The following is a 13197-nucleotide window of genomic DNA, read 5'->3' on the forward strand; positions in this document are numbered from 1 at the left end:
CTGCTGGCTACACTGCGCCCAACTCACAAATCCTTCCACAGGTCAAGGAGGTCTTCCTACTTACAGTAAAAGGGAAGGCACCGGCCGGCCCCTCACAAGAGGCGCTCCCGGGAACGGGGACAGGACAGGCCCGGCCGCAGGGCGCCGGCGCCGGGTGAGCGCCGGGGGCGGAGACGCAGCTGAGCCGGCCCCGCCCCTTCCGCGCAGCCGCAGGCCCCGCCCCGCCGCCGCCGCCGCCGGACTGCAGTCGGAGGGAGAGCCGCTCCCGTCAGCCTCCGAGGACGAGGACGGCGCTCTCGGCCCGACATGGCGGGTGTCCACCGCGAGCTGCAGGAGTACCTGGCGCAGGGGAAAGCCGGCGGGGCGGCCGCCGAGCCGCTGCTCGCCGCGGGGACGGCGGAGGAGCCCGCGGCGGGGGCGTGGCTGGGCCGCGCGGGCCTGCGCTGGGCGTGGGCGCGGAGCCCCGCGGAGCCGGAGGCGGGCCCGGCGGTCCTGCCGACCGTGACGCGCGCGCAGCGGCTGGTGGCGGCCGGCGCGTGCCTGCTGCTGGCCGCGCTCTGCTTCGGCCTGGCCGCGCTCTACGCGCCCGTGCTGCTGCTGCGCGCCCGCAAGTTCGCGCTGCTCTGGTCGCTGGGCTCGGCGCTGGCGCTGGCGGGCGGCGCGATCCTGCGGGGCGGCGCGGCGTGCGGGCGTCTGCTGCGCGGCGAGGAGGTGCCGTCGCGGCCCGCGCTGCTCTACGCGGCGGCGCTGGGCGTCACGCTGTACGCGGCGCTGGGCTTACGCAGCACGTGGCTCACGGTGCTGGGCGCCTGCGCGCAGGTGGCCGCGCTGCTGGCCGCGCTGCTGGCGCTGCTCCCGCGAGGCTCCGGGCCCGCGCTTCGCCTGGCGCTGGGGCGGTGGGGCCCGGGCGCCCGCCTCGTCCAAGCGCTGCCGGTGTAGGAGCCGGGCGCCGCCGTCGGAGAGCGGGCCGCCCGCGCCGGGACTGCCTCGCGCCCGCCAGGCTACGGACTCGGAGCCAGCGAGTCGGGAGGACGCTCCGCCCGTCCCCGCGGGGCTGGAGCCGAGCGGATGTGCCGGGAACCGGTGGACGGACTGCCTTTGCGCTGAGCGTGGTCCTCCGTGACCCCAGCGGGAAAATGCTCTTACTCGCTGCCGTGGGACTCCTGACTCCGCTTACCTCCGAGAAACCCAGCGGCAGGTGTCCTTTAGCTGCCATACACTCTTCTTGGCTCTTGAAAATTATTTACCCTCATTCTTCAATGTGAGTGGATTCATAAAGGGATCAGTTTAAACATTCAACTTAGCCACCGGACATTTTTAAGTACGAGGGTTCACTTCGTTTTTTATTATTATTATTATTGGAATTATAAATGTGCTTTATAAGATTTGAAAGCAATGGACCTAAAAATCTGCATGGATGCCCGGCCGGTGTGCTCAGTGGTTGAGCGTTAAGAGACCACGGTTGGATCAGTAAAAACTTGTTTTAAAAATTTATTTCAGGGAGGAAGAGAGAAAAGCATCCATGATGAGAGAGGACCATTGACCGACTGCCTCCTGCACGCCTGCCACTGGGGATGAGCCCACACGGGCCAGCGCCCTGACCGGAGTCCAGCCTGAGCCAGGCGGCCGGGCAGGAAAAACAGTCAAACTCGGTACTGATGCCAAAAGCAAGCGACTGGCCTTCCTTAACATGTTCTGCCCCGAGAATCGTGGTGTCCAGGAAGCGCAGGTTAGCGCTGAGGTCTCTGGACGGAACTGAGATGAGGGACTCCTGAGAAAGAAGTCTACAGCCAGAGCTCCCGTATTTGATGGAAACCACGGTCAAGTGTCATCTTGTTTTATCTGCTGTTGAAGCGAATTGTAGGCCGATCCTAATGCAATGTACGATGCTTTTCATATCTGATTGAGCTTACCTTTTAGGTTCAGCATGTTTTCTGTGACTTGATTGCACACCTAATTTATTGCCAGAAAGTATGGGCTGAATATTCTGATGAGTCCACAAAACTGCATGAATGTGAAATGTATTTAGAACGTTAAAAGTATTTCGGCGGTTCTCAGTTGACATCAGAGTTACCGGAAGAGCCAAACGAGATCACTCAATCTCGGGGCGGCCCGGGCATGGCTGTTCCTAGAGCCTCAGGATTCCTGTGCGCAAAGGTGCATGGGATGCGTTTGAAAGTTGTTCTCTGGGGCTGGGTTCCTGTTGCCTAAACAGGTGTCAGGTAGCAGGCGAGCACTGCCTCTTCCAACTCAACCTCCATATTCTTAGGTCCCGAGCAATGCTCCTGCCACAGGAAGTGACACTAGTGATGCATCCACAGGAGGCTTACCGGCTGCTCCCAACACCCCCTTCCCACAGTCTCTGTTAAGATAATGCCTGGTTCCTGGACCAGTAAACAGAGTTACCTACCTCAAGTGTAAAAGCAAATGCAGTTTTCAGGGAGTGATTTATTTTTTTTAACTGGAAAATCTTGTGCCCCTGGCTGCTCTTACTACCTGCTAGTTAAATCTCTAATTCTAAATTTCTCTAGAATTTTCACAACTGAAGATTTTACCACAATTAGCACATTTTTATGATGTTATTGGTAAATATTGCTTTCCCAACATTTTCTCAAGAATTCAACACTGAAAATCTAGCTTTTATAAAATTCAAAGCACAGTGTATTTCAATAGTGATGCTTTAAAATGTATATATGTATCTCCTAAATATTTCATAAATATTTAATGTAGAGATTTCACTTTTTTCTAATTCATACTCAAATGGCTGGTGTGACTCAGTGGTTGAGCACCAACCCATGAAGCAGGTCAAGGTTTGACTGTGGTCAGGGCACATGCCCTGGTTGCAGGTTTGATCCCCAGTGGCAGGTGTGCAGGAGGCAGCAGATCAATGATTCTCAGCATTGATGTTTCTATCCCTCTCTCCTCTTCCTTCCTCTCTCTGAACTCAATAAAAACTTTTCTTAAATGTGATCTCCTATTCTGCTTACTGAGGTACTGTGTTTAAAAGTGAAAAAGCCTAAAATGTTACAAAGTTTCTTAGCATATTCTCAGAAAAAAAACAATCCCTTTTCTGCTTCTCAGAATTGATATAGACCAATGGACGGCAAACAAAGAATATCCACAAACCTAAAGCAGTCTTGAGCCACACAGTCATGTTACTCTGAGGTGCTGATAAATAGAGAAAATTATCCACTTATACATTAGCGATTCTGATACCCTGAATGGGTGACTGCCATTTTCTCACTCTGCAGAAATTACAGCTTTTACACTTTTTTGCATATGCTGTTAAACTATCCTTTAGAAAAGGGAGTTTCTAAGCAGCTACTAAGACTTCCAGCACCACTAAGTTTGCCCAGAAAACTTGTCTGCAATGCCAAACTCCAATAAAAACTTCTCCTCTTATAAGCCGAAACCGGTTTGGCTCAGTGGATAGAGCGTCGGCCTGCGGACTCAAGGGTCCCAGGTTCGATTCCGGTCAAGGGCATGTACCTTGGTTGCGGGCACAACCCCAGTAGGGGGTGTGTAAGAGGCAGCTGATCGATGTTTCTCTCTCATCAATGTTTCTAGCTCTCTATCCCTCTCTCTTCCTCTCTGTAAAAAATCAATAAAATATATTTTTAAAAAAAAATAAAATAAAAACAAAGTAAAGGGCCAGTATAGAAAGTATTATGGAGCCCTTTCAAAACTGAACTTTTGGCATCCATTCCAAATGGGGCCAAATGTAACATTTAAAACTAAAGAAATTTGTTGTAGACAATAACTTCCTGGCTTTAAGTTAGGACTATCCTCAGCCTTACAAATGCTGGTATGGAAGAGAAAGCAGTTGTTGAAGTTTCACAAAGTTGTTTTAGACATTTTGGTCCATTCTTTTCAACTTAAACCATTTGTGAGATGATTTACAGTCGTCAAAAGGGTACATGTAGTAATTTCTGGCTTACATCAAGTTCCTCGTCAGAACCAAGGCAGTCCGAGTCTAAGGTGACTATTAGGAGAGGCACCCAAAGGGAGACCCCACCTGGATGATGAGAGTCTTTTCTCTTCCTCGTGTAATTTTCCATCTGCCAGAATGTGTTTAACCAAGGCTTTGGATCTACTCCAACCTATGTTACAGTTTTAAGGTATTTCTCACTCTATTACAAAAATAAGTATAACAGAATGGCTGGCTGAGAATTTGTTTAAAAACCAAGTTCACAGGTGAAACTAATTTAGAGACTGACAGCGGCTCCATCGAGTGTGCGACAAGGACAAGCACTAAGGGTGCGCCCTCCCAGACTGGACGCACGGGAACTCAGGGTTTCCTTAAGGCAAGCACAGCACAACCAGTTCTTTTCTGTTAATTCTTGCATAAATCACATTCTGTATTCATACAAAAACAACTTAATGTTTTTTCTCTGGCAAACTGTACATATAGAAACAAATTTCCAATTGAACATAAACTTAATTTTGAGGAGGTGCTCCTTGTCTCGCGACACTTAAAAAAAATTCCAGCGTTTATCTCACAAAACAATGCAGGAGCTGGGCAGTGAGGTGGACAGGACAAGACAAGGCAGCTGCTCGGGGCCAGCAGCAGTCTCTTCACCCCGAAGACCTCAGGGCTCCGGGAATTCAGCTGCCCCAGAAGGGTTCAGGGCGACAAGGTGCAGGCTTCCTCTTGTTTCTCTTGGTGAGTCCACGAGCAGTTGTTAAATACTGTCCAGAGAGGCCGAGGGGTACTCAACCCCAACTTCTACCGGCCCCTTCCACCACCCCTTGAAGCTCCTCGCCGTGGCGGACCAGAGTTCATGTTACTCCCTCTACTCCAGTTACTGCTACTCCGGACCCCTCTGGAAGGAGTACCACTGCCTGGAGGGCCCCCAAAAGGTTCATCTCTGTGGTATCCGTCATGGTGGTCTCCATCCAAGGAGCTGGAGCGCCCAGACTTCGGCACTCTTTGGGAAGGTCCTGGGCCCCCTCGGCCTAAAATGAAACATGGATTTGACATGTGACTTGTTAACATCAGAGACTACTACTAACTCCTGGTACAAACTTTCCCTCTGTGACGACAGTGCCATACTTCTGGGTCTTTCTTTATAACAGCTCTGAGAACATGAGCATTCAGTGCACTAAGGGTTGTGCCTCCACCCTCTTCTTGGCCACTGTCTCATTCCCAGTCTGGCTTGTGGCCAGGCCCCTCCACATCAGCTAGACACATGTTCTGCAAGGCTGTGTGACAGAGACAACGGGAGGTCAGGAGACAGAGCACCTTCTGGGGGTCACGGGCACGCCAGGCCATGTCACCGGTCCACAGTATCTTCACCCTCCTGTGCCACAGGGCTACTCTGAGGGCAAGTCTGCATAGCACTGACCTAACTGGGGAGTGGTGAAGGTGATTACAAATGCTTACCTAGAACAAGCGTTCACTAGGGTTAGCCCACAGCTATGTGGCACTTTTGATTTCCTTTTAAATAGTGAAATAAAATATTTCTTGAAAAACAAAAGCGTAGAAAGAAAAATACTAGTTTTTAGAATCATTTCTCCCAGGGATAGTTCTATTTGTTCTAGGCGTGGACACAAACTTAGGTATCACTAAAATTCTGATTTAAACATTTTTTTTCTCATGAGATGCTAGGATTTGGCCACCTCTCCCATAATGCATTATCAGAAGATTATTGACAACTCATTTTGCCTTCAATTTTTTAATGGAACTGTGTCCAAGACAAAGGTTAGGAGAGTTAGCCAAAGGAGTAATTTTAGCTTCTTTTCTTACAAAGCACAGCCCAGCCGGCAAAGAGCTGTCAGCTGGGATAGAATTTTCACACTAGCCACAAGGCCTCGACCAAAGACCGAAACAGTGTCCTGAGTGCCCATGCAGACCAGCAGCAAAGTGGATGCTGAGATGGGGAGGTCTGGTGGCACGAGGCACGTGCTGAGGGGTTTGCTCGGAGAAGGGCCAAACGACTGTCAAGAACAAAAGCCAGACTTTGTCAGGGAGGCAGGTTACCTGGGGCGTGGAGCACATGGCAGTCTTTCCAGCAGCCTCCACACCACCCCGCACCACAGCCTGTCTAACCTGAGACCAGAGCTGTCGTCAGCATGTGATGGCTCCTGCCCTCGCTAAATGTTAGTGCTGCATCAAAAACAAAGATCCAGCCCTGGCCAGTTTGGCTCAGTGGATAGAGCGTCGGCCTGGGGACACAAGGGTGCCAGGTTCGATTCCGGTCAAGGGCATGTAACTTGGTTGCGGGCACATACCCAGTGGGGAGTGTGCAGGAGGCAGCTGATCGATGTTTCTCTCTCATCAATGTTTCTAACTCTCTATCCCTCTCCCTTCCTCTCTGTAAAAAATCAATAAAATATATTTTAAAAAAAACAACAAAGATCCAGCCCGACTGGGTGGCTCAAGTGGTTGAGCGTTGACCTATGAACCAGGAGGTCACAGTTTGATTCCCAGTCAGTTCACATGATTGATGTTTCTCTCTCTCTCCCTCTCCCTTCCTCTCTGAAATCAATAAAAACATTTTTAAAATAATAATAAATATCCAAAAGTTGTAGAAATAATCTTAATGCCCCCACTTGAAAACAACCCCTTCCAGACCATGTTCCCCAAAGTCTTAGTGACTGTGGGCACCGGTGAAACCCAGGAGTGTGACTGTCCGCTGAAACACCGAGGCCTGGAGAGGACCAGTCCACCCACACGCACTGCGGAGAGCTCCAGGGTTCCAAGCAGGCATCAGTGCAGAAAGCACCACCAACAGCAACAGTGCTGGGCACCCTGACAAAGAGCTGAACTTGAATAAAGCAGAGATTCCTTTTTTTTTCTTTAAGAATTTTAAGAGAGAAGAGAGGAAGAGAAGGGAGAGAAAGAAACATCAATGTCAGAGCAAAACGTCAATCAGCTGCCTCCTGCACACTCCCCAGGCATGTGCCCTGACTGGAAATCGAACCATGACCTCCTCGTGCACAGGACAATGCCCAACCAACTGAGCAACACCAACCGGGGCAAAGCAGAGATTCTTGCAAGCAAGTGGAGACCTGTGCAGAAGGCGAACGTGCAGTCCTGAGTGAGAGTGCCGACTGGCCGAGGAGTGAGCCCAGCAAACTGCATTAGCTCCGCACTGGGGAACATGTGCCTTCCCTGGAGGGCAGCACGGTGCCCTGGCAGGGGCAGAGGGAACAGGCATTCTCTAGGAGGGGCTGCCTGGAGATGAGGCCTCCAGAGGCCCCTGCAGCCTTCTTGGCAGGCTGTGGCATCCACAGCTCCCAGAACCGGAAACTGGCCTCCACTTACCTTTGCCTCCTCGATCCTCCGAAGGACCCCCGGGGGCTTCCATTTCTCTGTGCTCAGAGGTCCCTGGCCCATCATGCCAAGGGCGCTTTCGAGGTGGCAGGGATGCCATGTCCATGCCTTGGAGAGAAGAGGAGCGCTCTCTGCCAGCTGGGGAATGACCGTCGTGAGGGGGATGGTCAGGGCGGGGAGCATCACGGAAATGTTCGTGACCTGGCCCTGAAACAGAAACACAGATGAACAATCTCATTATATTACAACTAGAGGCCCGGTGCACGAAATCCGTGCATGGAGGGGGGGGTGTCCCTCAGCCCAGCCTGCACCCTCTCCAATCTGGGATCCCTCTCACAATCCAGGACTGCTGGCTCCCAACTGCTCGCCTGCCTGCCTTCCTGAATTCCCCTAACCACTTCTGCCTGCCAGCCTGATCACCCCCTAACCACTCCCCTGCCAGCCTGATTGATGCCTAACTGCTCCCCTGCCAGCCTGTTTGCCCCCAACTTCCCTCCTCTGCCAGCCTGGTCACCCCTAACTGCCCTCCCCTGCAGGCTTGATGGCCCCCAACTGCCCTCTCCTGCTGGCCATCTGTGGTGGCCATCTTGTGTCCATATGGGGGCAGGATCTTTGACCACATGGGGGCAGCCATCTTGTGTGTTGGAGTGATGGTCAATTTGCATATTACTCTTTTATTAGATAGGATAGAAGCCTGGTGCATGAGTGGGGGCCAGCTGGTTTGCCCTGAAGGATGTCCCAGATCAGGGTGGGGGTTCCCTTGGGGCGTGGGGCGGCCTGGGTAAGGGGCCTGTGGTGGTTTGCAGGCTGGCCACGCCCCCCCGCAACCCAAGCGGAGGACCTGGTATCTGGAATTTATTTATCTTCTACAATTGAAACTTTGTAGCCTGGAGTGGAGCCAAGCCTCCTGCTCGCTCCGTGGCGGCAGCCATTTCTATTGGAATTTATGCATCTTCTATATTTGAAACTTTGTAGCCTGGAGCAAAGGCCTGGGCCGGCCAGGGCTGCAGAAGCTTGGCTTCCTCCATTGCCGGGGGCAACCCTGGGCATCTGCTCTTCCAGCTCCGTGGCCGCAGCCATTTCTGTTGTGATTTATGTAACTTCTATAATTGAAACTTTGTAGCCTTAAGCGGAGGCCTGGGCCGGCCAGGGTGTGCAGAAAGCTTGGCTTCCTCCATTGCCGGGGAAACCCAAGCCTCCCTCCTGCTCTCTCTGTGGCTGCAGCCATCTTGGTTGGGTTTATTTGCATATTCACTCCTGATTGGCTGGTGGGTATAGCTGAGTGATGGTTAATTTGCATATTACTCTTTTATTAGATAGGATATGACCAATAGCAGATGGAAATTATGCTGTTAAGAATTAGTAACAATGTGAGAACCAAGATTCACTTATGCAAGAAACACACCATGAGTACATATATGAAAGGTCAAGATCAGAAATCAACCTACCACCTAAATTAAGAGGCAGGTAATGTCCAGAAAAGTGGATCTCAAACTTTTAAGTCTCAGGATAGCTTTTACAGTCTTAAAAATTTCTGGGGACCCCAAAGGGAGATTTCATTAATGAGAGTTATAGCTAACAATATTTGCTGTATTAGCAATTATGATGGAGAAAACTTTAATTTGCTTAACTACCTTTTCCAAAAACAAAACAATGAAGTGAAAAGAGTGCTACTGTTTTGTATCTGGGCCAATCCCTGCAGAAATGCCGGGCTCACGGGAAGAAAGCCGGTCCTCCAGCTGTCTCCGCACTCCATCTCTGCTCGCCAGTGAGAGGCTGCTGGCTGGAGGTGTGAAAACAATCCAGCCTCCGGTGGTGATGCCAGTTGGAAGAGAGAGAACCTGGGGGGCCTGGAGGGTCTCGGGCCCCCAGGGTCCAGGAACTGCTGCCTGGAGTCACCACAGCCCCAGGCGGTCTCCTGACTTACCTGGCTCTCGACTTCCATCCCAGGAGTCTGGTTTCCGACCTCCTTCAAAGCGAGGGAATTCATCAGGAGTGGGAAGTAGACCCTTCCTTCCTCCTACACAAAGGAACACAACACCACACTCACGTGCTATTTCAGGTGTGTTCCCAGCTCTGACCACACCCCTGCCCTCCACGGAGCCAGTGTCCTCAGCACATACCTCTTGGGGCACCCCGACCTCTGCCCCGGAGGTCTCTTCCACGGGCAGCTTCCTCAGAAGCATCAAAGCTCTCCTCTGGACCGAAGTCTTCAGGACCAGGAAAGCCATCCCTTCCTCGGGGGGGAGCCCGGCCTTCGTGTCTCGGGGGGGCTCCTCTCCTGAAGCTGGGAGGAAAACAGCAGACTGTCACCTCATCAGTGTGGACCTGACAGCTCTACATCCACATTCCAAGGAAGCATATGACATAAGAAGACAGGATACAACGTAAAATGGGAGAAAAAGTAAAATTGTGCATTTTTAAAAGTACACATTTTACAATCCCAATATTACAGGCAAAAACAGGCAGGAAGTAAACATATCAGAATGTAGAATTATTTTAATTTTTTTAGGCTTTGAGGAATAATAGCAGTGAGCATTTTTCAATGCCAAGTGCTTTACATTATTCATTTCATTCCACCCTCATAATAACCCCATGAAGCTGGTACTATGACTGACTATTCTACCCGTGAGAACACGGAGGCACAGAGAGATTAACTCATTGATTTAAGGATACACATAGTGCTCAGGTTTGAACTCAGCCAATCTTGCCCCTCAGCCCAGGCTCTTTACCATTGCTCCAAATACTTCTCATTATCATTGAAATTTCTGTAACGAATAATTAACACACATATAATCAGGAAAAAAGGAGTGTGTGGACCCAGGCCTGCCAACTGTGAGAGACCTATTTGGGGGCATCTGCCCTGGCCCCCACTCCAGTCTCTACACAGGGTGGCTATTGTCGTCACCGACAGCCCACTCCACAGCAGACGGTGACAGCAGGCATCGGCTCATGGGCAGGCTGGTGCCCCGGCCGGTGGACATTTTCCCTCCCTCGGGTTCTGGACTGGGGGTCAGTCAGGGGAGTGCTGCTAAAGCTGGGGGGCAGCAGAACAGGGGCCTGCAAGCGGGAAGGGCGCGTGAGCCGGGAGGCCCCAGGCAGCGAGAAGGGTCAGGAGGCGGCCAGGGCCTTCCCTCAGGCCGGGCCTTCTGCTTTTTCTGGAGTCTCCCTTCTATTATCTTCTGCTCCATTTTACTTTGAACATTTTCCAATTTACAGTTAAGTTGAAAAAATAGAACAAGCCCATACATCCATCACCTAGATTAATCAGTTCTTAAGGTTTTACACAGGAGCTTTATCTTCTCTTTATCTACCTGTTTCCAGATTCATTTTCTAAATCATTCTAAAACCAGCTGCTGGCATGTGCATCATCCCTGAATACTGCAGTATGTTCCTTCTAAAAACAGTTTCTCCTATAAAAATACTGTTACTACTCTAACATGGAATATTGTTTATTCTAGTCTCATTCAACTGTCTCCATTTGTCCTCAAATGTCCTTCATGTTGTTTTAAAAGATGAATGTCACGTACTGCCACTCGTAGTTGTTTCTGTGTCCTCCTTTAATCCACAACGCCCCCTCCCTAGTTATCTTCTGTGATCTTGTCGTTGCTGAAAGGCCACCCAGGTGTTTTACAGAATGTCCCACAACTTGAACTTTTCTGTTTGTTCCCTCAGGATCAGATTCCAGTTAAGCATCCTTGGCCAAACTCCTTACCCTTCCGAGTGGCATCTGTTTGTTTCATGGATGACGGTGTACAGGTGGGAGGGCCGCGCCTCACTGCGCAAAGGCAATCTCCTCTGCAGGTACACCTTGGGGGTGACTGTGGCCTGTGAGATTGCCCTGTCCCCACAATCGTTTCCCCAATGGCTTTAGCTTCCAGTGATGAGCCTGGCCTGAGGTAACGTGTGAATCATGTTCCTGCACGCACAGGGGGTGGCCAGCGCACTGGCTGAAGTAACAGCAGAAGGTAAGGGTGGAACCGGCCAGGAGAGGGGCGGAGCAGGAAGAGGAAAAGCAGAGAGCACTACTGCCCCGAGGGGCACGGGGGAACCCCCAAACGCAGCAGGATTCTCTGCCCAGGAACCGTCATGCGACTGCCCTCATTACAAGAAAACAGAATCTAAGTAGCCCTAAGAAACAGTTCCTGTTAAGGTCTAGATATTTGTGCCCGCCCCCCCCCCCCAATTCATATGTTGAAGACCTAAATGTGATGATATTAGGAGATGGACCTTTGAGGTCATCAGAGTTTACTGAGGACATGGGGCCCTCACGATGGGCTCCGTGGCCTGCAAAGAGGCGCCAGGGAGAGGGTGGCCGTCTGCAAGCCAGGAAGAGAAGTGTCACCAGAGACCATCCTGCTGGGTCCTGGTCTGGGACTCTCAGCCTCCACACTGTGAGGAAATAGGCTTCTGTGCTTCTACCTGGCAGGGCGGCATTTGGTTGCAGCAGCCTGAGCTCCTAACAAGCTGACCGCTCTCCAATGCCTCTCCTTCCTTATCTAACAGGTTCCTTTCATCGCGTCACTGCGACGCCAAAGCTGCTCCAGGCTCTGAGGCCGCAGTGGTGGGTGAGCAGAGCCCTGCCCTCAGGGAGCGCCGTGCCCCAGGAGATGCAAAGAGGAAGAAATGGACACAGCACCAGGGTCACACAGTGCAGGTGCTGCGAGCCATAGAAAGCAGGGCAGAGGGACTGGGTGTCACAGGAAGCGGTCCGCCTGAAGTGAGCCACGTTTGGGAGCCGCGTCCCAGGCAGAGGGAGCAGCAAGCACAGCAGAAGCAGGGCCAGGTGGGCATCTCCAAAGAGCAGCACCACAGTTTAGACGAGACAAGCCAAACTGAGGCTTAGTGAAATCTGAAACTGCCAAGATGCAGAGATTCAAGAAATCAATAAAAGTCCTGTTGGTGCCAAAGCCATTGGCAATGAGGCGCCTGCAGAGACAAAAAGCCACTTCCGAGTGAACAGCTGGCTATCATGAAGAAAGGCCCTGATGAAAGCCGGGAGCCCTTCCGATGGCTGCTTTCCTCAGCCCGCTGCTGCACCCTCCGCGGCCCTTTGTCAGCCAACCTTTCCCAACACGTCCTGTGAGGATGGGGACTGCCAGCCCTTACCTCAGTCACCTCCTAGCAACACGCGTGAGCACTGTGACGGGAAGAGGGAGGAGGTGGAGCAGGCAGGAGAGCTGGCTCAGTGTGGCCCCGTAGCTGTAAAGTGCTCAGTGACACTGGCCTCAGCCACTGGAGCAGCGAGGCTGTCGAGCACACAGTGTAAATACCATGCTCATTGACTGTTCTGAGTCTCACTTCAAATTTCACTAATTCTTGTGTTTTTTTCTCCATATTTCTCTTATTTTTTCCCTTTTTGTTCTTTTGTTTCCCTCATTTCAGAGAGGAAGGGAGAGGGAGAGAGAGATAGAAACATCCATGATGAGAGAGAATCATTGATCAGCTGCCTCCAGCACGCCTCCCATTGGGGATCAAGCCCACACCCAGGCAGTGCCGACTGGGAATCGTGACCTCTGGTTCATAGGCCAATGCTCAACCCCTGAGCCACGCTGGCCGGGCTCCTGTGTTCCTTCTTTAGCCCAAGCAAGCTGAGTGCTCATTCAAGACTAACCTTGACCTATCTTAACAGCATTGATTTGATTTTAGGATCTTTAGGCAATTTCACAAGAACTGTCTACTGAACAATCTACATATCTGTCTCTTCTTTTGTCATTCTAATCCACAGGACCTGGAAATTTCTAATCCGTTCCAGGAAACTGTGTAGTATGCAGATCTTCCCATTCCTTTAAAACAACCAAAAAGATGCAAAGAAAAAATGATTTCCACATTGTAAAGACAAAGAGAACCACATAAAGGTTAAAAAGCATAATTTTTTTTTTAAAGTCTAAATGCAAAACGTGGAGAATATAAGCTACAAG

At 51.2% G+C, this 13197-nt stretch overlaps 2 protein-coding genes across 5 annotated transcripts in view; one reads left to right on the forward strand and one right to left on the reverse strand.

Annotated features, from left to right (window-relative positions):
• The first annotated feature begins 217 nt into the window (after positions 1 to 217).
• On the forward strand, positions 218 to 1653 carry SFT2D3 (SFT2 domain containing 3). Its single transcript, XM_079781786.1, has 2 exons — positions 218 to 1261; positions 1501 to 1653. The coding sequence occupies exon 1, from the start codon at positions 307 to 309 to the stop codon at positions 937 to 939; it is 633 nt and encodes a 210-aa protein (XP_079637912.1). The 5' UTR covers positions 218 to 306; the 3' UTR covers positions 940 to 1261; positions 1501 to 1653.
• Positions 1654 to 3764: 2111 nt separating this feature from the next.
• Positions 3765 to 13197, reverse strand: part of WDR33 (WD repeat domain 33) — a 112836-nt gene continuing 103403 nt past the window's right edge. The window contains exons 19-22 of one of the 4 annotated variants that reach the window (XM_079781775.1): positions 9400 to 9563; positions 9204 to 9296; positions 7268 to 7483; positions 3765 to 4956 (exon numbers count right to left, since the gene is read on the reverse strand). In XM_079781775.1, the coding sequence (XP_079637901.1) occupies positions 4727 to 4956; positions 7268 to 7483; positions 9204 to 9296; positions 9400 to 9563 (703 nt within the window). In that variant the 3' untranslated portion in view covers positions 3765 to 4726. The remainder of the gene's footprint in view (positions 4957 to 7267; positions 7484 to 9203; positions 9297 to 9399; positions 9564 to 13197) is intronic. The other 3 variants (XM_079781776.1, XM_079781774.1, XM_079781773.1) reach the window with 3 other exon arrangements.

Source organism: Cnephaeus nilssonii (genome assembly GCF_951640355.1).
Source record: "Cnephaeus nilssonii genome assembly, chromosome: 10".
Classification (NCBI taxonomy): Eukaryota; Metazoa; Chordata; class Mammalia; order Chiroptera; family Vespertilionidae; genus Cnephaeus; species Cnephaeus nilssonii.

What these genes read in the sequence shown, in the direction of transcription:
- SFT2D3 (XM_079781786.1), top strand. Translation starts at nt 307, where the DNA reads ATGGCGGGTGTCCACCGCGAGCTGCAGGAGTACCTGGCGCAGGGGAAA.